This window comes from Procambarus clarkii, chromosome 46 (assembly GCF_040958095.1).
Source record: "Procambarus clarkii isolate CNS0578487 chromosome 46, FALCON_Pclarkii_2.0, whole genome shotgun sequence".
Taxonomy (NCBI): Eukaryota; Metazoa; Arthropoda; class Malacostraca; order Decapoda; family Cambaridae; genus Procambarus; species Procambarus clarkii.
This window is the reverse complement of record NC_091195.1, coordinates 15,385,139-15,409,026: the sequence shown is the minus strand read 5'-3', so window position 1 is coordinate 15,409,026 and position 23,888 is coordinate 15,385,139. Positions and strand designations below refer to the sequence as shown.

The window sequence follows — 23,888 nt, the reverse complement described above, 5'->3', positions numbered from 1 at the left end:
CTAGTAGCCCAACCGAGCCACAAGTAGCCCAAAACGGCGACAAGGACGAGGAGCCGACAGACGTTCCAATAATGCGGGAAGTAGCGAAAACCTTCCTGAACCCTCGAGAACACAGAAGCCAACACTAGTCCCGAAGGCACACAAAGGCGCAGGTGCACCCGAGATCAGAAGTCACGTAGAACCCCATCGAACGGGGAAACATGACGAAAACACCGTCCCAAAAAAGGGTGGGAGGAAACATCCACCCAAAAGACGGAACCAACCGACTCAAAGGCCAAGGAACCGAGCCCGGGGAGGGGCCGACGCCCAACAGCACGTACGGCGAGAGGGGAGGAAAGACCCCACTCCGCGTAACCACAAGCCCCGCCTAGAGGGGGATAAAAAAAACCACGGTTCCCGGGGCTGGGGCCCCCCAAGTCAGCCCCTCCCCAGCCCCGGGAACCTACACGACAGGCCCCGGGGCCGAGCTGTTCCCCCAAAGCCCCGGCCGTACCAGAAAACCGGGGCAGCTGTGAAAACACTAAGGAAGGGAGCCCACTGGCAGACTCATACAACACGGCTGGAGGAACAGGCTCAAATCAGGCTCAGTCACTACCCCGGAAGGGGAATTCCCCGAGACTGCCCGAGTCTCAACACCATCAAAAAACCCCGCCCCGAACCTACAGACGGTAAGGAACCGGATGCAGGCAGGAAGGGTGATCCAGGGGAAAGACAAGGGGGCGTGGATGGAACCGAAGCAACCAACACCCCCAAGTCCCAAAACGAACCAAAACGGGGCAGCCCCGGGGCTCCCGGGGAGTAAACCACGAAAATGTTGCCACCACCAAGGCTCAAGTGCAATGCCCCTGCTGCCTGCACCCGCTTAGTCAGCACAACTGGGTAACCGAGCCACAACGAGCAACCAAACTCGCAGGACTCCGGGTCCAAGGTGTCACCGACCCCACAGGCAGCAGACGGAGGCAAAACAGAGTCACCTAGAGACAAAGGGTGAGAGCAACCCTCAAACTCGCTGGAAGCGAGGGGAAGACTGGGGTCACATCCATCGGACCCGAGCGCCCCCAGGGGTTTCCCAGGGTCCCGAGCGTTTACTATAAGAGGACTCGCGCTCAGGTAATCCCAGGCAGGGTACTGCTAACCAGCACCCAAAGCTGCCAAACAACTTTCTAAGAGCTGAACCCCCGGGACGTGTACACTCACGGGGACCTAGCAGGGGGTACCACCAGAAAATACTCAGAACACAAGGGACACAAGGGGCAAGAACGAAGGCAGACCCCCCCACCAGGTAGATAAACAAAAAGAAAAAAGAAAACCCCGCAAGAGGACAGCGTACCCAAGTGGAACAGAGCAGGCCGCTACGATTGGTAAAAACAAGCTGCACAGTACCCTGCGCCCCACCAGCGCAAAAACTGCCCCTTACTCTAAGGCGACCAAGGGAGACCGAACACCCGAGCACACAAAGAGTGGCCGAAAACCAAGCAGTAAACGGCCAAGCAGGGACAGGACCCAAGGAACTTGTGGAAGGTGGCCCCAAGCCCCAAGGGCAGTACTTACAGGGCACCTAGGGAAGGGAACCCTAGGTGCATGCAGCCCGAGTACTGGAAAATCACTCCCGGCTCACGCACCACCTAGAAAACAGACACCACACTCTAGGTACAGTGCTGAAACAACCACTGGAGCCGGAGCACATAACCGGTGCCTATAGCATCAGCCGAAGAACTGATGGGTGGATAGCCGGCGTGGGAGGTCTGGGGTTCCCCCTTCCCCCTCCCGGGGAGGGGGGAGCTGCGCAGACAGCGGCGCGGTGACGTATGACGTCATACTAGTTTCCTTGTTTTCTGTTGAGGAGTTCTATCCACTAGTTCGGCTTTAGGTAGCAATTTTCACCAGAATAGGGGTTTGTTTTGGAATGCTTACCTTTCTGGATGCTTGACCCGGTCGATGGCAGACATAAAATGCTTCCTACCACACGGGGGTTTCTATAGGCCATTGCTCCCCTTGCCTCTCTGAGGGGGCCAGGTTCTGGCCGTGGTCCCCGGTAGGCCCTAGAACTCCATACACATGACTGATGCCAAAGTCTGACATTAGCATATCAGCCTGGTAAAGCTCCGGGTCTCCCCCCCCCCCCAGAAAAAAATAACACCAGGGACATTGTAACAACAAGAACTCTCCTTGTGTAGCAGACGGAGTTGAGCACACGTCAATTCATTCCAGCAGGGATGCATTATACAGACACAATAATTTATTAGTCTCCCCTTTTTTCCCTTCCCCAAGTACGTTCCTGGGTGTGGCACTGAATAAATTACAGGTGCTGACTGTACAGTACCCATTCAGTACAGTATTGTACTACATGTATTTACTCATGCACAGGTGAAAACTGTCAAATACATCATCAGTAATTATATATATATATATATATATATATATATATATATATATATATATATATATATATATATATATATATTTATATATATATATATTTATATATATATTTATATATATATATTTATATATATATATATATATATATATATATATATTTATATATATATATATATATTTATATATTTATATATATATATATATATATATATATATATATATTTATATATATATATATTTATATATATATATATATATATTTATATATATATATATTTATATATATATATATTTATATATATATATATTTATATATATATATATTTATATATATATATATTTATATATATATATATATTTATATATATATATATTTATATATATATATATTTATATATATATATATTTATATATATATATATTTATATATATATATATATTTATATATATATATATTTATATATATATATATTTATATATATATATATTTATATATATATTTATATATATATATATATTTATATATATATATATTTATATATATATATTTATATATATATATATATATATATATATATATATATATATATATATATATATATATATATATATATATTTATATATATATATATATATATATATATATATATATATATATATATATATATATATATATTTATTTATTTATTTCCTCAGCTTAGCCTCAGCTTTATTTCTTCAACATGGACAGTCATTTAATTCACAAAATGCAATATTACACCAACAGTGTCACTACCACACACACACACACACACACACACACACACACACACACACACACACACACACACACACACACACACACACACACACACACACACTTGGAAGGAGGTGAAGGTGGAGGAGGCAGAAGTCACACTGCAGCAAGCTCCTGGAAATATCGAATTACCTAAGTATTGGGCACAGGTTGAGGGCTACAGTGGTGTCCCAGGTTACATAAAGGTTCAGGGAAGAGTAAAAGCAAATAAAATACAATAAACAAGTAAAAGTGAGTGAAAATAGCCGAGTGGAAAAGTTTGTTTTGGTCTAGAACAAAAACAAAGATGGCCGCTGCCACCACCCCCCACTGAGAATGTAGACACACCAACAGATGACGGTTTCAAAGGATTCTCACCACAAGATATAAGGAAAGGAGGTGTTCTTGGCAGGTTAGAGATAATTGAGGATATGCAAAAGAAGTATGAAGAAAAAGTGCTTAAATTGGAAGAGGACAATGGAGCTCTTTGGAGTGAGCTTTGCACTCTAAAAGGGAGTATTCTTCAGCAAGGTAAGATTATTACTGCATTAACAGACAAGGTAACAAATCAGGAGGAGCAAATCAAGGAACTAGTGAAAGAAAATGAGGCATGGAAAGTGAAGTGTGGTGACTTTGAAGAAATAAACAAGAAAATAGACTCATATGGTGAACAACTCCAAGCAAGCCTAAGGGCTAACATAGAGTTAGGTAAGGATCTCCAACTGGAAACTTCACTGACAACTCACATAGAGGAGGTGAATAAAGAACTAGAAAAGTATAAAGAAGAAATAAAAGCGACATATGCTGAAGTTGTAAAAGAGAAAGAGACTATCAAAGAAGTGTGTTCGGAAGTCAAAACCAGAAATGACCAACAAGAAGCAGAAATTAGGCAAGCAATTAGGAAAGAACTGGTTACCAACAGTAAACTGGTACAAAACACTGCAGATAGAACTAAGTCCATAATCATTTTTGGATGTTTAGAGAAGGAAATTTCATCTAGGGTGGACCGAGCGGCAGAAGAGATGAAAATCATAGAGAAAATAGTAGGTTTAGGAGAAGGCTCAAAGGAAAATGTCAGTGATTTTAGAAGAATAGGAAAATATGAGAAAGAAAAGAACCGCCCCTTAAGGGTGACGTTTAATGGAGTGAAAAACATGATGGAAGTGCTAAGAAATGCCAGGAAACTGCAGAGTGATGAAGTTGGTAAATTTTGGTCAATATGACAAGACCTCTCCAAGGAAGACAGAGAAAAGCTGAAAATGAACCTAATTGAGGCAAAACGTCTAAATGGGGATAGAAATGAAGAAGACAGAAATTCTTTTTTTTTTACAAAGTGACAGGGACTGGAAAGCTTGTGAAATGGTACATAAAAACAAAGCAACAAGATCAGTAGTGGAAGGGGGAGTAAAGAGCAAAGGAAAAGGGAACATGTTCCTGAAAATTGTATATACCAACATAGATGGAGTGAGGTCAAAAACTTTGGAGTTGCAAGATATAATCCAGCTTAGGGTCCCAGATATTGTTGCATTATCAGAGACGAAACTTGAAGGAAATATAATAAATGAAGTCATATTCCCAAGAGGCTATTCAGTTTGGAGACGTGACAGGAAAACTAGGAAGGGAGGAGGAGTGGCTGTACTGGTGAAAAAACACCTGAAGGTAAAAAGAGTTAATATTTGAAAACCCTCGAGATATTGACATAATGGCATTGCAGGTCTGGAATCAGGATGATAAGCTGATAATTGTAAATACCTACAGCCCACCAGCAAGCAACACATGGACAAAGGAAGAACTGGATGACAAACGAGAGGGCCTCATAATGGTCATGAGAGATATTATTGTACAAGCAGATAAAGATAAATCACGACTGTTGATACTGGGTGACTTCAACTTTAGAGCAATAGACTGGGAGGCCTATGAAGCAAGAACGGAGGACTTTTGGACATGCAGATTTGTGAACCTCATTCTGGAGACATTCTTGTATCAACACATAAAGCAAGCCACAAGAATGAGGGAAGGAGATGTACCGTCAGTACTGGATCTAGTATTCACCAGGAAAGAAGAAGAGATTTTTGACATCCAGTACCTTCCTCCCTTGGGAAAGAGTGATCACGTCCTGTTAGACATTAAATATGCTTTAAGATATCATCTAGAAGAAAATGGGGACATTGAAACAGTTGATAAACTCGATTTAAGGAGAGGCAACTATGCGGAACTTCAAAATTTTTTTAATGAGTGTAATTGGACAGAATTGTTGGTAGGCAGGGAAGTAAATGAAATGTATGCCAAATTTTTAAAACTATACGAGGAAGGCACACAAACATTCATACCAAAACAGAGATGCAGGGCCAGAAAACAGGATTGGTTCGACAGAAATTGTGAGAGGGCAAGAGACCAAAAGACACAAAAATGGAATCAGTATAGGAAGAGGCCAAACCCCCAAACATACCAGCGATACAAAGATGCGAGAAACAACTATACAGCAGTAAGGAGAGAGGCAGAAAGAAATTTTGAAAAAGGGATAGCAGATAAATGTAAAACAGAACCGGGCCTATTCTACAAATTCATAAACAACAAATTGCAGGTAAAGGATAATATCCAGAGGTTGAAAATGGGAAACAGATTCACGGAAAATGAAAAGGAAATGTGTGAAACGTTAAATGAAAAGTTCCAAAGTGTGTTTGTACAAAATGAAATCTTCAGAGAACCAGACACAATAAGAATTCCAGAGAACAACATAGAGCGGATAGAGGTGTCTAGAGATGAAGTGGAAAATATGCTAAAGGATCTCGGGAAGAACAAAGCAGCTGGCCCAGATGGCGTTTCACCATGGGTTCTGAGAGAATGTGCATCTGAGCTCAGCATTCCACTTCACCTGATCTTTCAGGCATCCCTGTGTACAGGAATCGTAGCAGACGTGTGGAAACAGGCTAACATAGTTCCAATCTACAAAAGTGGCAGTAGGGAAGACCCCCTCAATTATAGACCTGTATCATTGACAAGTGTAATAGTGAAAGTATTGAAAAAGCTAATCAAAACTAAATGGGTAGAACACCTGGAGAGAAATGATATAATATCAGACAGACAGTATGGTTTTCGATCTGGAAGATCCTGTGTATCGAATTTACTCAGTTTCTATGATCGAGCCACAGAGATATTACAGGAAAGAGATGGTTGGGTTGACTGCATCTATCTGGACCTAAAAAAGGCTTTCGACAGAGTTCCACATAAGAGGTTGTTCTGGAAACTGGAAAATATTGGAGGGGTGACAGGTAAGCTTCTATCATGGATGAAAAATTTTCTGACTGATAGAAAAATGAGGGCAGTAATCAGAGGCAATGTATCGGAATGGAGAAATGTCACAAGTGGAGTACCACAGGGTTCAGTTCTTGCACCAGTGATGTATATTGTGTACATAAATGATCTACCAGTTGGTATACAGAATTATATGAACATGTTTGCTGATGATGCTAAGATAATAGGAAGGATAAGAAATTTAGATGATTGTCATGCCCTTCAAGAAGACCTGGACAAAATAAGTATATGGAGCACCACCTGGCAAATGGAATTTAATGTTAATAAATGTCATGTTATGGAATGTGGAATAGGAGAACATAGACCCCATACAACCTATATATTATGTGAGAAATCTTTAAAGAATTCTGATAAAGAAAGAGATCTAGGGGTGGTTCTAGATAGAAAACTATCACCTGAGGACCACATAAAGAATATTGTGCAAGGAGCCTATGCGATGCTTTCTAACTTCAGAATTGCATTTAAATACATGGATGGCGATATACTAAAGAAATTGTTCATGACTTTTGTTAGGCCAAAGCTAGAATATGCAGCTGTTGTGTGGTGCCCATATCTTAAGAAGCACATCAACAAACTGGAAAAGGTGCAAAGACATGCTACTAAGTGGCTCCCAGAACTGAAGGGCAAGAGCTACGAGGAGAGGTTGGAAGCATTAAACATGCCAAAACTAGAAGACAGAAGAAAAAGAGGTGATATGATCACTACATACAAAATAGTAACAGGAATTGATAAAATCGACAGGGAAGATTTCCTGAGACCTGGCACTTCAAGAACAAGAGGTCATAGATTTAAACTAGTTAAACACAGATGCCGAAGAAATATAAGAAAATTCACCTTCGCAAATAGAGTGGTAGACGGTTGGAACAAGTTAAGTGAGAAGGTGGTGGAGGCCAAGACCGTCAGTAGTTTCAAAGCGTTATATGACAAAGAGTGCTGGGAAGACGGGACACCACGAGCGTAGCTCTCATCCTGTAACTACACTTAGGTAATTACACTTAGGTTCGAATCCTCGTCACGGCCCTTGTGGATTTGGACACTTAGGTAATTACACACACACAAGCGACAGCTGCTGTATTCTTGACAATATTTTGGCTATTACCGAGGAATATTTTTACACCAGACTGGTCCTTTCACTTCAGTATCTTGGTGGTATTAAGACTAAAAACAGAGGTCTTCAAATTGCAGCAATATATCATTGCAGATATATATATATATTGTGACGGTAACGCGTTGGTGTTCGGCTGTTTAAGGCTAGGGGTATGGCCTCGTCACATAGTTATAAAAAAAAATAGAAAAACTGGAACTTCGTCTGTGGTAAGGTAAGGAGAAGACACACAAAACACAAGTAAAACTTTAACAATGAAATTTTAATGACGTTAAATAAATCAAAACATGAAAATAATGCACAAACAAATTCTTATAATAAAATCAATGAATCAAAATAATAAGAATACTTAAATGACACAATGAAAAGTTACGTTAAGGCAAAATAACAAGAAGTGCAATACAACAGTAAGTGGGAGGTGCTGGAATATTGGCTTAAAGCCACCACCTCTCTCAGTACACTCTAGAGTCTAGCTGGGAGGTGTGCTGGCTACGAAAGCACGGAACATTCTGAAGACTGATGTTGGGGCGACCCCAGACATCGGGTAGTATTGGGGGGCGAGTGCAGGTGCAGCCAGACCAGCGACCAATCAGCGGAGCCGTAGCGATCAACGGGTAGTTTGGTGATTTGGGTCCGAACAGGTGGTGGGCTGCATACGTTTCTGCTCACCCTTGCAAGCCTTGCTGGTGCTGGTGTTGTTGTCGTTGTTGGACATTTCTTCCATAGTCTTTTATATAATTGTGAAGACGTAATTTTAGAGGGAAGAGCAGGCTCAATCTCTTGAAGGAGATTATCGTCACAACTCTCCCCCGAAGCCTGCGGTTCTGGAAGAAGTACGTCTTTATGTGGTGGAGTAATGGATGGAGTTGCTTCTACTTCATAAACTCTGGAGAGATCATGGGCTAAGATGTTGTCAGACTCTTGGTATAGCGTGTCTCCAGGTTGAATTTCTGCAGTTAGCAAGCCCATAGTAGAAGACGTTGAGATGAGAAGTGGGCGTGCTGCAGGAGGTGTAGGGTGGTGTGGTCCGTATTGATGGTGGACCGAGCACGTTTCAGGTGTGGAGTGAAGTGCTGAAGCTTCAGGATGAGGAAGAGTAGCTCCTTGCCAATTGTTCCGTAGATCCTTGTAGCAGTAGTCGCTGACAAGTGTATTCTTCTCGCCTCGTTGCTGCATCACGACACCACCCACGTCGGTACCATTGGCGTCGACATGGAGGATGAAGGGCTTATCTGACGAGGTGAGAGTGGAATTAGAAGAGGGCATAGGAGCACGAGTATTATCCTGAAAGCATTTGGGAAGATCATTAAGGATTTTGGAATTAGAAGGCGCCGACTCCTTGTCAGTGCTTTCGGGAGAAGAAGCCGGGATGGTCTCACTGTGGATGTAGGGTTCTGTGAATGTGGAATAATTAGTCAAGACAGTGGGAGGAGTACCATTATATTGCTTCAGGAGGTTGACGTGGCACAGCTGGGTCTTCCGCCGCCTATCTGGAGTCTCTATGACGTATGCGTTGTTGTTTCTGCACTCTTTGACGCAGTAGGGTCCTGAAAATTTGTTTTGTAAAGGTGAACCTGGGATAGGGAAATAAGCAAGGACGAAGTCTCCCGGCTTGAATTTTCTTACTTTGCTGGTCTGGTCGTAATGAGTCTTCATTCTCACCTGGGCTTTCAATAGATTATCATGAGCAAAGCGGTGGACTTTCTCTAGAATGTGTTGAAGGTTTTGAAGAAACTGGGGCACATTCTGATGCTCACTGAAGGTGGCATCTCTGAGAGAGTCTTTGAAAGCCTTAAGGGGAGTACGGCACTTACGGCCGTAGAGCATCTCATAGGGAGATACTCCTAGGGACTCATTGGGGAGACTTCTGAAAATACACATTATTAGGTCAATCTGCTTATCCCAATCCTTTGAGGTTTCACTACAAAACTTTTTCAAGAGTGCTTTGATGGTCTGATGACTACGTTCAAGAGAACCCTGTGAAGCAGGATGATAGGGGCTGGACAATACCTGTTTGATGTTGAACTCCTCCAGTGTCCTTTTGAAGAGATCACTGGTGAAGTTGGTGCCACAGTCACTTTGAATCTCCCTGGGAAATCCGTATTGAGTGAAGATCTTCAATAGATGTTTGATAACCGTAGCAGCCGTGATGTTCTTCACTGGAACTGCTATGGGAAATCTGGTGGTAGGACACAGGATGGTTAGGATGTAGGCGTTACCTGAACTGGTCCGAGGTAAAGGACCGACACAGTCTATTATGAGTCTGTGGAAAGGTTCCGCAGGCACCTGTATGGGAATCAGTGGTGCTCTGGGAATGGAGACGTTCGGTTTGCCTGCCATCTGACATGTATGACACTGTTTTACGTACTGTTTGACGTTATTTACCATACCTGGCCAGTAGTAGTCTTGGCGAATCCCATGGTAAGTCTTGTTGAAGCCGTAGTGGGAGAATGCTCCATGGGCCAGGTGTAGAATAGTGGGCCGCAGGCTGGTGGGAATCACAAGTTGTTCGGTGTTGGCCCAATCGTCCTCCTCCTTCAGTTTACTGGGTCTATATCGGCGGTAGAGCAAGTCGTTCTCTAGGAAGAACCCAGGAATACTGTCGGGTTGAGTCTCAGCCTGGAAAAACAATGGTGTTAAAGTAAGATCTTCCCTCTGCAACTTACGGAACTCCAACTTGGTCAGATGCGGGGGTAGTTTCTGAGGGTCTTGAGGGACAGCGGTAGCAGTAGAGTCAGCTGGCTGTGGACGTGCGGCTTGTGCACGGGTGGTCACGAGAACCGGAGGAGAAACTTCATCACTCTCTTGAACCTCTGCTGGAACATACTCAAGAATAGGGTTACTTGGCACAGAGTTACACACCTGGGGTTTGTCCATGACGATCAGGTTGGTCGGTTGCAGGTCTTCTGCCAAGTCGTTGCCTAGGAGAAGTTGCACTCCAGGCATGGGAAAAGGCTTTTCCCTGACGGCGACTTGGACTTCCCCGTTCACGTAGGGACAATCCAGGTGGACTCTGGCGAGAGGGTATGGAGTGGTAGCAGTGAGGTCAGTGATGAAGACTGTTTCCCCGGTGTAGACTATGTTGGGCACAGCCGACTTCAAGATGATCGATTGTAGAGCCGCTGTGTCCCTCAAGATCTTCAATTTGAAACGTCCCTCCGGATTTGAACCGTTGGCAGAGACAGTTCCAGTATACAGGTGGTTACTGAAAAGAGAAAGATCATTAACATCAACACCAACATTCATCACAGGCTTACCGGACTTAGGAGGAGTTGGTTTGGGTCGTTGTTGGTCAGTGGATCCCTTGTATTGAGACTTACCACACTTGTCTATGGTATGTCCATAGAGTCTACAATACTTGCAGTACAGTTGTGAACCAGCTTGATCGGGGCTCACCTTCTCGTAACTGTACCACGACTTCTTACTGGAGGATGGTTCAGGTGTCAGCCGGTGGATGAGGCTGTAAGTGTCAGCCGACTTAGCACACTTCAGGTAGTCGGTTTCTTCTTTATCTGCTAAGTAGAGGCGGACAGGAGGCGGCACACGTCTCAAGAATTCTTCAACAAGCATCAGGTTCACGAGTTCTGTAAAAGTAGAGACATGTGCTGCTTCCAGCCATTTCATGAAATACCTCCGTTTCGTGTTAGCAAACTCGAGGAAGGTAGTGGTACTTGCCTTCAGGTGGTCACGGAATTTCCTTCTATAACTTTCGGTGGAAAGTAGGTAGGCGTCTAACACTGCTTGTTTCAGAGTGTAGTAGTCATTCTCAGACGCCAAAGTACTGAGTGTGACTGCAGCTCTACCTGTAAGATGGACTCTGAGAAGTGTTGCCCATTGGTCGACAGGCCAACTGAGTTGATTAGCAAGGGTTTCAAAGGTGGTAAAGAACACATCAACTTCTGCTTCTACAAAGGATGGCATTAACTTACTTGCATGTGATATATTAAAACTGACGGGAAGATTGGCAGTAGCTTGTTGGCGTTGAGTGAAGTGGGAAGTTTCCAAGGCGATTTCACGTTGACGACACTCTAGGGCCAGAGTCGCTTGTTGCTTGTCATGTTCGCGTTGTATTTCCAACTCGCGTTGTTTGGTTTCAAGCTGTACGCGTTCCCGCTCCTGGAGTGCTTCAAGCTGTACTCGTTCCCGCTCCTGGAGTAGTGCAACCTCACGTTCCTGGAGGGCGAGTCCACGTTCGTGTTCTTCTCTCTTCAAGGCAGCTTCACGTTCTTGTTCGTCTCTCCTTATGGCAGCCGCTCGTTCTTGCTGCTCACGTTCAATCTTAGCCAGCTCTAGTTTAAGTTTCATCGTTGCCAAGTCAGTTTTCTCTGCAATATAGTAAGTTTCATGAGTTTCAGAGTCTATCTTACCTTGCTCTAAATAGTAATCCAGCAACAGGTTGTGTAGGTCATTCTTGTTGGCTTGGTAGGGAACTTCTAGTTGATACTCATGTGCAAGAGTTTGTAGTTCAGTCCTCTTGGCACGACTTAAAGTCCCTATTTCACCTGCTGGATTTGCACGGAAAGTTTGGAGACGAAACATGGTGAAATTAGCAAATAAAGGTACACGAATGTTCAATAATGAAATGTCAGAAACAGGACAACGTGGCAACTGGTACCTATCCTGTGTGATCTTTAACAATTAACGTTAAGTGAAAGATATTAAATGATTAAATTAAATCAAGGGCGCAGGAAATCTTGTACCCGGTACTCATGTAAGAGAATAAGGGCAAGAAAATCCTACTAACAAATGAAACAAAGTTTCGAAAACAAATGAAACAGTTAAATGCTTCAAAAGTAAAATTGGTAGTCCAAGGATGTAGGCATACCTTGCCAAGTCTCTATAGGACATAAAGCAAGTTTTTCCTACTGAATTTAATATGATACTTACAGAATTAGCGAACTTTTGTGCTCTGAAAAAATAAGCTAATTCCCTACCGTTGTATGTATCATCATCTCTGACTGACGTGTAGGGGTGCGAGGTGTCAACTGGTGACGAGAACTGCTGCTGAGGTCCCAATTCAGCAACTAAAGTTCGAGCTAGAGGAACTATGGCCCTCTTTGTCCTCCTACAGTCAGATTGCAGAAGATTGGGTACTCTTGACCCGGGGCAGACCACAGTACCAGGGTACCAATATGATGATCTGTCAGAATGAGAAATATTCAAGGGACATAGATGGTAAATACGAGTAATAACATGGAGGGAGAGATGACCAATTAAGAGTATGACTGAGGCCTACAGTCACCACGTAATCCAAAGTTGTCTCACCTTCACTATATGTTACTCTCGTAATGCACAATACTCCGCACCTTATAAAAAATGAAATTGAATGAAAAATAGTAAAGCTACGTTAACAAAGTTAAATACGCTTACCATAAATTACCACTTGGCACCAGTACCTGAGTGAAGCTCCTAGGACAGGCCCCCATATAACTTGTGACGGTAACGCGTTGGTGTTCGGCTGTTTAAGGCTAGGGGTATGGCCTCGTCACATAGTTATAAAAAAAAATAGAAAAACTGGAACTTCGTCTGTGGTAAGGTAAGGAGAAGACACACAAAACACAAGTAAAACTTTAACAATGAAATTTTAATGACGTTAAATAAATCAAAACATGAAAATAATGCACAAACAAATTCTTATAATAAAATCAATGAATCAAAATAATAAGAATACTTAAATGACACAATGAAAAGTTACGTTAAGGCAAAATAACAAGAAGTGCAATACAACAGTAAGTGGGAGGTGCTGGAATATTGGCTTAAAGCCACCACCTCTCTCAGTACACTCTAGAGTCTAGCTGGGAGGTGTGCTGGCTACGAAAGCACGGAACATTCTGAAGACTGATGTTGGGGCGACCCCAGACATCGGGTAGTATTGGGGGGCGAGTGCAGGTGCAGCCAGACCGGCGACCAATCAGCGGAGCCGTAGCGATCAACGGGTAGTTTGGTGATTTGGGTCCGAACAGGTGGTGGGCTGCATACGTTTCTGCTCACCCTTGCAAGCCTTGCTGGTGCTGGTGTTGTTGTCGTTGTTGGACATTTCTTCCATAGTCTTTTATATAATTGTGAAGACGTAATTTTGGAGGGAAGAGCAGGCTCAATCTCTTGAAGGAGATTATCGTCACCTTCGCAAATAGAGTGGTAGACGGTTGGAACAAGTTAAGTGAGAAGGTGGTGGAGGCCAAGACCGTCAGTAGTTTCAAAGCGTTATATGACAAAGAGTGCTGGGAAGACGGGACACCACGAGCGTAGCTCTCATCCTGTAACTACACTTAGGTAATTACACTTAGGTTCGAATCCTCGTCACGGCCCTTGTGGATTTGGACACTTAGGTAATTACACACACACAAGCGACAGCTGCTGTATTCTTGACAATATTTTGGCTATTACCGAGGAATATTTTTACACCAGACTGGTCCTTTCACTTCAGTATCTTGGTGGTATTAAGACTAAAAACAGAGGTCTTCAAATTGCAGCAATATATCATTGCAGATATATATATATATATATATATATATATATATGAAGCACCAATGGAGCAATAAGCCAAACATCTTCATGCAATGACAAGACAAGAAGCTGCACAAGCAGGCAAGTCCCACACTCCTACAGCATGTATTGTGCCTCCTACAGTACCGTAACTGTAGTACTGGGTGTTACTACTCTACAACACTGTACTGTGCTCTATGTACACTATCATGTTATTGCCATATTTGGCCCGTATTATACAGCATTTATGCCAATAAAACAGTTTTTTGAGCTATTTGACCCTTAATTAAAATTATAAATTAATTGTACTAGTTCTTGGAAATTTTCTTACTGCATTCAGTATATATATATATATATTTGTGGTTGCAAAGTTGCACATTTGCCAAAATATAGTCTAAGTTTGGTATAAGTTTTCATACTATGTATTAATGATCAGCATAGTCTTAAGTGTGCTACTGGCATTTAACTGTAGTCGGCAAACACTCAATACATTGTAAAAAGCTACAATACACAACTATCTACAGTACTGGTTAGTCGTTACAATGCTACATATAACAAAAGAACAAGAGAGAACAATAACACGCTCCCACTTACCTTGTTCTTTATCTAGTGAGCGCATATGCAAGGGAGAAAAAGAGAAGAGAGTCAGCAAGAAAAATTGGTGAAAATTTCAGACATGCAGCCATTTACAGGCACTTTATAAGTCTCACAAATGCTTCAAACAAGCAAGACACTCACAAGGCAACACACCAAAGAAAACCCAACTTCACCAACGCTTCACTGATAGTGAAACAAGCGGCTTAACTTTGAGGTCTTGCTCTGCGAGTGTCTTGTGTATCTGCGCCTTTTTACATTACTGTTTAATAAGCATTTCACAATGTTAGCCTTTATTTGTTAATTTGGACTATTAACAGTTAATACTACAGCATCACAGTTAAATGTGTTAATATCTACTTCAAAAAAGCATCTACGGAAAAGATATGCCATTACAAATGCAAGTAATTATTAGAATGTTAATTTAGATCAAAACTTTTTACATTTACTAGATACAAATTGTTTTTTAAACTACTCTTCTTTATATCTAGGTGAATATACACTGCATGTTAAAATATCTCTTCCATTTCAAACAGTATAAATAAAATATGGTTTATAGTAAAAAAAAATTTGACTGAGCTAATTTGAATTAATTTAATTAAAAACCAAAACCTAAATTTAATTAATACTCTAAGAAACACAACAACACAACAAAATTAGAAACTATTTTCAAACAATCATAGTCAGTATTACTATATTATAATAAATATCACTAGACCTTAAATCTTCCAGCAACAATCAACTAAACTATCAAACACCTATAATACAGTACTGTACCAAAATATAACAAATAGTTCAGAATTAGCTATGTACAGTACTGGTGATCAAGTAAAAATTCACTAGTGATTCATTACTCAATGAAATGAAGATTTGACACTGAAATCTCATTCTTAATAGAAGCTCAACAAAATTATACATTTAAGAATAATAATATTACAATATTTTTTTTTATTCATTTGCTGCTTTACATATTCTTACTAACAAATAAAAATACAAATTCTAGTGATCTATGTACAGTAACTTTACCTTGGCCAGTTCATGCAATATTTACAGCTCAATGACAGAGAGAGAAAGTAATACATACCTTTTCATCATGCGATCCAAGAAGGGCATCGAGCCACTGGTAAATGTGGCCATCATCTGCTAAGAGTTGCGGGTCAAAAGAGGGACCGCAGCAGAGTACAGCGCTTGACGCGTGGAGAGCACACAGTTCAAACTCTGATGGCTGACGGTTCCCTGAATCTGGGCTCTATAAAAATAGGAGAAATACTTGGATGAAATATGAGTCAAACCTCAGCATTAGTAATGGTACACATGAACACTGTATACCATTGCAAATGTCTACAATACAGAGATTTACATTTTGAGTCTTGTTACTTGTGTTTGTAGGAATTTGACCTTCACTTACTGTTTATTCTTATGTTATTGTCTATTTGCAGTTACATATCTGAAGATACACATAGAGATTATGCTTGTGGTGCACAAGGAAATCACATTAACTCTTAAACTGAGCAACACGTCATATGATGGGTTGAGTAACTTGCAATAAATTGTGCATCGCATCATATGATGCGATGGAGTACTACGCAAGATTTAAGCTTCTAAGGGGTCCTGAGGAGATTTACACTCCTGTGTGCAAGAAAAAAAATCTAATAAATGATTTCGTCTTCTAAAAATTTTAATTTGTGTTCCCTAAGCACAGGAAAAATAATAAAAAAAACTGTAGATGACATATTTTGGACGCAATAGGCCGAGGCAGTCAGGCAAAAAGTGGGCGTTGACAGAGCGGTCATCAGAGCCAGTCAGCGTCACCCGAGCTGACAGGTGGGAGTTGCCATAAAGATATTATTACTTAATTATTTCAACGTCTGATTTTTTCTTAGTTTTTTTGCAGTAATATTATTCACTAGTGTGTATTGTGATATATTTATATAATAAAAGGGGTGAATCATTGCTATACTCAGAAGTATAGTGTGCATATTAGTGATTCAATTATTATGTTCATAAAAAATAAACAAATAGTTTTGCTGTTATTACGCTCTATACACAGGTTATATATAAGTATCTGCATGTTTTGTTCACCATAACGAACCACTAAGTTGGTATTGAGAGTCAAAATGCAACGAGGAGTGACCACCACACACCAGCCAGCCACTTGTTGCCACTCCCTCAACGCCTCACTCGCCCACTTTCTCCTCCCACCATCCTGTTTTTTATTTTATTCACTATATACAGATGTTATATATAAGTATCTAGATGTTATGTTCAACACAACTGTACAACTAAGCTGATATAGTTAGTTCAGGCACTAAGAGTCGCCGCTACACACAGTCAGCTGGGGGCTGCCTCCCACACTTATTCAAGGTAACACGCACTAAACGTTCTCCCCCAACAATACCGTTTGTGGTGTTATTACACTATATACAGACGTTATATATAAGTATCTATATGTTTTGTTCACCACATCTGTTCAACTAAGCTGTTATAGTTAGTTCAGGTACTAAGAGACATCGCTACACACAGTCAGCTGGTGGCTGCCTCCCTCACTCATTCAAGTTCACACGTACTAAATTTCTCCCCCAACAATACTGTTTGCAGTGTTATTACACTATTTACACACATTATATATAAATATCTACATGTTGTATGCACTGTAACTGTACACCTAAGTTTGTAGGGTTCCCAAAGAGCATAGAGGCCACCCTCCACACAGCCAGACAAGTCATGCAGACGACGCCACCTCCGTCACCCAAATGGCTCCTTCCAACATAATCCTTTTGCAGTTATTACACTAATACACACATTATATATAAGTATCTACAATTGTGCTCACCATAGAAAACCACTGAGCTGGTATGGTGAATGCAGACAATAACAGGTGGCCACACAGTCAGTAAACGATGCTGTCTCCCTCCATCCCTCAGCATCACTCCTCCCACAGTGGTAATTATCACAACAATCCTGCTATTATCACAATCCTGGTCATTTTATCACAGTCAGGGGTCATCTGTAATACTATCATCGCTAAATAATAGCAGTTATATATTTATTTTGACATTTTTCGGCGATGCTGTGGTCACAAGCTAAACAGCAATGCTGTTCACTCATGCTGCGTGCGCCAGCCTTGGATGCTCCAACAATACTATGGCTCTCACACCAGAGAATATTGCCAATGATTTTTTTTTAAACATGGCATCTGTTTACAAGAGCCCTGAGGAAGCTAATATGAACCCCATGTAGCCGTAGGCTATTTGAATCGTGCCTGGCACCTTACGGCGTATATATACGCCATGCGCACCGAGGGACATGTTACTCAAGCGTATATATACGCCATGCGCAGTTTAAGGGTTAAACAGCCCGAGGATACATGGGGTTCACCACACCTTCATCAGGGCTCTTGTAAACAGACGCCACTTAAAAAAAAAAATCGTGGGGCACATTCACGGGTGTTAGGGCCTCAGTACTGAGTGAGCCACCAACGATGGCGCACTTAGCATGAGCTCACAGCACTGATGTTCAGCTTGTGACCACAGCATTGCCTAAAAATGCCATAATATATATGTTCATGCTATTATTTAGCAATGATAGTATTACAGAAGACCCCTGTCTGATAAAAAACCAGCGTTGAATGTAATGAAACGCCATTTTCTGGGTGTCCCGGAGGCTCCCCGGAGCTATCTATGGCTGATATGGATACCTAACTATTTTGCATCAGTCAATGTGGGTGGAGTTCTAGGCCTACCGGGGACCACGAGCCAGAACCTGACCCCCTCACAGAGGCACGGGGGAGCAATGGCCCATAGAAATGCACATGTGATTTGGAGCATTCTATATCTGCCATCGACCTGGACAGGCACCCAGAAAGGTAAGCACCACAAAACAAACCCCTATTCTGGTTAACAACGAAAATCGACAAACGAGTGGACAGAACTCCCCAAGAAAAACGAACAAACAAGCAGGACGTCACACGAGCCGCGCCGCATGTCTGCGCAGCTCCCCCCTCCCTGGGAGGGGGAAGGGGGAGCCTCAGACCCCCGAGACGGTGATCCCCACCCCAGTTCTGAGGCTGGATATCAAAATCACGAAAAAAACGCCGACCGGAGGGCGGGAGGGTGCCGGGGAGCCTCCGGGACTCACCCAGAAAATGGAGTTTCATTACATTCAACGCTGGTTTTCTGGGGGGAGCCCCTACGGCTCCCCGGAGCTACTTCCCCAAAGACTTCTTAATTAAACAAGGGGACCTACCCAGGAGGCGGTCGGTGCTCCACCCTTCAACTCGAAGTCGAGACAACAGGCTGCATCCGGCGACCTAAAGCAACACAGGCCCGACCAGGCCCAGCAACGTTCACAAGGGAGCGTGCAGCCAGGACCCTGTCCGACCGCCAAAAACTCTGTACCCGAATGTCAGCCCAAGACATAACGCCAAAGACGGCAGCAAGAGCAGCAAACTTACGAACGTCATGGGCACGGGGAGAGACTGCAGGCTGGCTAGATTTAATAACCCCGCAGACTACCTGCGAGACCCGAACCCGCGAACAGGGAAGAAGGGGAAACCGGATCAACCCAAAGCGTGTCCCTGGACACGGAAGCCGTGGCGCACAGATAAAGGCGGAGGGCCGCAACCGGACACAACACAAGGTGAACCCCCGGCCTGACAACCCAAGCAACAACCCAAGGACCACAACCAAAGAAGCAAAAAACCACTGCGCCCGAGAAGAGCATGAAGCCCCGCCACACAACCTCCAGAGGCCAATGCCAACAGAAAGAGCGCCTCAGCAAAGCAATCCTGAACCGAAGGGGCCACAAGAAACCGAGGAGAAGAAAGATAGGAGAGCACTCTGTCCAAAGACCAAGACGGTTCAGGAGGTGCAGGAGCATGCCAGAGGTGAACCAACACATGAGATAGCCCGCGAAACGGTGCAGAAGGAACATTGATACCAAAAGCTAGCAGCAGCGGCGCTCCACACGATACGAGGCGACAGTATTAGGCAGCAGATGACGGGCCTGGAACAACCAAGAGAGAAAGGACAACACCACCCGAACCGAAAGCGAGGAACAACGACGAAGGGCCAAAAAGAACCGGAAAGATTGCCAGGAAACTTCACACTGCCGCCGAGAGGAACCTGCAGGCGAGAAACCAACAAAGAAGCCATCCGCTCACCATACAGATGGTGAGAAACACGAGTCAAAAACACCAAACGTGAAGACTCGCAGAGAAGAGCAAACCAGTCTTGCACCGGACCAGCCCGAACTCCAGAAAGAGGTGGAGCCGCGGAAAACCTCTGGGTGCAGACACCATGCAAGCAGCGCCGGAAACCACGGCTGGGCCGGCCACCACGAGGCCAAGAGGACCACACAACCCTGGGAAGCCTCCAAGCGAGCCAGGACCAGGAACAACAGCTGAACCGGGGGACAGAGGTACAGTAACCCCCACCTCGACCAGATCCACCGAAAGGCATCGAACCTGACAGCCTCGCAGGCAGGGAAAGACGCCACAGAAAACGGAAGACTCCTCGACCACGCCTGATGCGAAGAGGTCCACCTCCGGGCGCCCGAACGTCCGGCAGAACCAACGGAAGGAGAGCCAAACCCCGAGAACCCAGCAGATGAGTCACCCGAAGCGACCAACCCCAAAAAGCCAAGGATTGCATTGAATCCCCTCGGTTCAAGCAAGGAACCACCGGGGAACAGTCCGAATGGAGCCGGAACGTCGATCCGTGGGTGACCCGACCCGAACCCACCGGAGCGCAAACCACACCGCCGCGAACACCGGCACCGTGCTATAGAACCGACAGAAGGACAGACCACACCGCCCCTGGCCGGCCTGGGGAGCACGGGTCATAAAGCTGCAGTCTAGCGACAACGCATCCGGGAACACACCGAGTGAGGGCTCGGGCAGGCGCCAAGGCACCAAACCCCGAAAACACACAGATGAAGCCGGCGATGCAGCAGCCGACTCAAAGCCCCCGGGGTCAAACCCAGCGATTGTGAGAGAGGCAGAAGGGACGTCCCCAAAGGAACCAGAACAGACGACAAAGCCAAACCCATCCTAGCGGGGAGAACAACATCGCGATGTTCAGGCTCCTGCACAAACCCTTGAGCAACCGCTGGGTGATCTAGGAGCCCCCCCCCCCAGAAACAGACACAGGCAAGACCACAGCTGAAGGAGAGACTCCGGAGGAAGAGACAAGGAAGCCGGAACCCGAACCCGGCGAGCTGAGAAACACCCATCCCTGGCGAGCAGACACTTGGACCGACCGGGAGCCCAAACCAGCCAGTCGTTGAGGTAAGCCACCACCCAAACACATAACAAACGCAAACGAGCCACCACAACCCGGGTAAGGCGTGCGAACATGCGAGGTGCCAGATACAACCCGAAGGGGAGACAACAAAAGTGGTAGCACTGATGCCCCATAACAAAACCGTAGCAACGCCTCCCAGAGGACCGGCACAAAGAGCTTCAACATGGCAGACGTCGCCCGAGCAGCAGATACCAAGATGCCAGACCCAGGAACGTACCCAAGCGCGTCTACACCCTCCGCAAACCAATCCGAAGACAGCTCCAGGAGGGAAAAGAAATGCAGGACCAAAGCCAAAAAAAGCCACGAGACTGCAATTCCTCCGCCACAAGTGCAGCCGACAGGGAAGGAACCCGCACAAGGAGCCGCACCGCACCAACATCACACAGGGCAGGAGCGAAAAGCCACTCATTAAGATGCGCAAAGTCGCCCCAGGAAAACCTGGGCCACCATCAACGCCTCTCGCCATTCGAACGTGCGGGTTCAACAGAACGAGTCCCAAGCATCCAGCGAAAACAAGGGGCAGTCTGCAAGCCAGGAAAAACCCAGAACCTCACAACGCACCCAGTAAGGACACGATGATCCAAACCTAAATGAAGAAAGAACCATTACGGAGGCAAACTCCGGGTCACGCAGGAGGGAAGCCGCAAAGGCCGACTGCATCGCAGGCGGAGAGATGCGGGTAGCTGAAAACCTCTATAAGACGGAACCGAAGAAACCACAGGGACACGGAGCCGAACCCGGGGAGGAGCAGAACCCAAGTCCAAATCGCACACAGGGGGGGAAAAAGAAAACCCCACTCCTTGCAACAGTAACCCCTGCTTAGAAAGACGGAAATCCAGGTGGGGTCCAATGGAGCCCAAGACCCCCAAGGCAGCTCCTCCCCAACCCCAGGAACCTCTACACCAGGCCCCAGGGCCGAGTCGACCTCCAAAGCCCCGGCCTCACAAGAAAAAGCCGGGGCAGCCGAAAGAGCTGGAAGAGAAGGGGCCCACTGGTCAGACCCTGGAGCATTGGCCGGAGGAACAGACTCGAATGCCTCCGCAGCCACCCTGGACGGAGCAACCCCCGAAACTGCCCATGTCTCAGAAACCTCTAAACCCCGCCCCGACCCCGAAGCCCTCAGACACTTAGGGGCCGGAAGCAGGAGGAGGGGAACAAAATGAACCACCGAAGGGGAAAAACAAGGGGGCGTGGCCGGAACCAAGGCCGAAGCGACCAAAACCCCCAAGTCTGGGTCCCTACACAAAGCGGGGCAGCCTCGGGGCGTCCCTGGAAGCGATAACCCGAGCACGTTGCAACAACCTACCCAGCAACGCGCGAGCTGCTTGCACCCACGGAAAGTCATCTGCAGACTGGGTGAAATGAGCCACGAACAAGAACACAGCTTGCAGGAATCGGGGTCGAATGTGTCACCGACCTAACAGGTAGCATGACAGAGGCAAAAAATACGAGAGTCACCCTGAGACAAGGGAACAGAGCAACCCTCAACTCGCACAAAGTGAGAGGGGATGCAAGGATCTCCACTATCGGACCCGAGAGCCCCCGTGGGGTTTCCTAGGGCCCCTAGACTTTGTCTGCTAAAGGGTATCCCAGGCAGGGCACTGCTAACCGGCGCCCCAAACTACCAAGCAAACTGCTAAAGCTGAACCCACTGGACGTGTCCACCCATGAGGCGAAGCAGGGGGTGCCACCCCACAAATGACCCTAATATAAGGGGGAGGAGGGAACAAAAGGCAGACCCCACTAGGCAAAAAGAAAAGAAAAACCACACAAGTGAACAATGTACCCAGAGGGAACAGAGCCGGCCGCTGTTATAGGTGAAAACTAGCTAAGCAGTACCCTGCGCCCCACCATTGCCATAACTACCACTTATCCCAATGTAAACAAGGGAGGAAAACCCCCAAACACTCAAGGCGGCCAATCGCCAAGTAACGAAAAGCCAACAGAGGTAGATCCAAGGTGACTTATGGAAGGCAACCCGAAGCCCCAAGGGCGGTACTTACAGGGCACTCAGGGAAGGTGACCCTAAGCACATGCAGCCCGAGTACCCGAGAATACTACTCCCAGCTCACACGACCACTGTAAGAGCAGCACTGAAAACAAGTCATAGCACTGAGACAAGACTGGAGCTGGAGCCACACGACCGTGCACTATCCCATCAGCTGAGGAACTGGGGCGGGGATCGCCGGCTCGGGGTCTGGGGCTCCCCTTCCCCCTCCCGGGGAGGGGGGAGCTGCACAGACATGCGGCGTGGCTCGTGTGACGTCATGCTTGTTTGTTCGTTTTTCTTGGGGAGTTCTGTCCACTCGTTTGTCGATTTTCATTGTTAACCAGAATAGGGGTTTGTTTTGTGCCGCTTACCTTTCTGGGTGCCTGTCCCAGTCGATGGCAGATATAGAATGCTCCAAATCACATGTACATTTCTATGGGCCATTGCTCCCCGTGCCTCTGAGGGGGCCAGGTTCTGGCTCGTGGTCCCCGGTAGGCCTAGAACTCCACCCACATCGACTGATGCAAAATAGTTAGGTATCCATATCAGCCATGGATAGCTCCGAGGAACCGTAGGGGCTCCCCCCCCCCCCCCAGAAATGACCAGGATTCTGATAATAGCAGGATTGTTATGATAATTAGCGCTGTAGTGGGAGGAGTAATCTTGGTGGGGAGGGCGGTAGCGTTGTCTGCTGACTCTGTGTGACCACCTTTTACTGTCTGGACTCACTATACCAGCTTAGTTGTTCGCTATGGTGAACAAAACATGCAGATACTTATATATAACGTCTGTATATAAAAGCAAAAACAGTATGGTGGGAGGAAAATGGTGGCGAGTCAGGTGAGGTGAGGGAGGGAGGAAGTGACAGCCAGTGGCAGGCTGCCACTGCCACTCAGCATTCCAACTTGGTAATTCGTTATGGTGAACACAAATGTAAAT

General features: G+C 45.1%; 1 protein-coding gene across 1 annotated transcript in view; it reads right to left on the bottom strand.

The window, feature by feature from the left end:
* The window catches only part of fry (Protein furry), a 542,054-nt gene that overhangs the window by 403,486 nt on the left and 114,680 nt on the right, over positions 1 to 23,888 (bottom strand). The window contains 1 exon segment of the mRNA XM_069301552.1: positions 15,742 to 15,906. Within this exon segment, the coding sequence (XP_069157653.1) occupies positions 15,742 to 15,906 (165 nt within the window).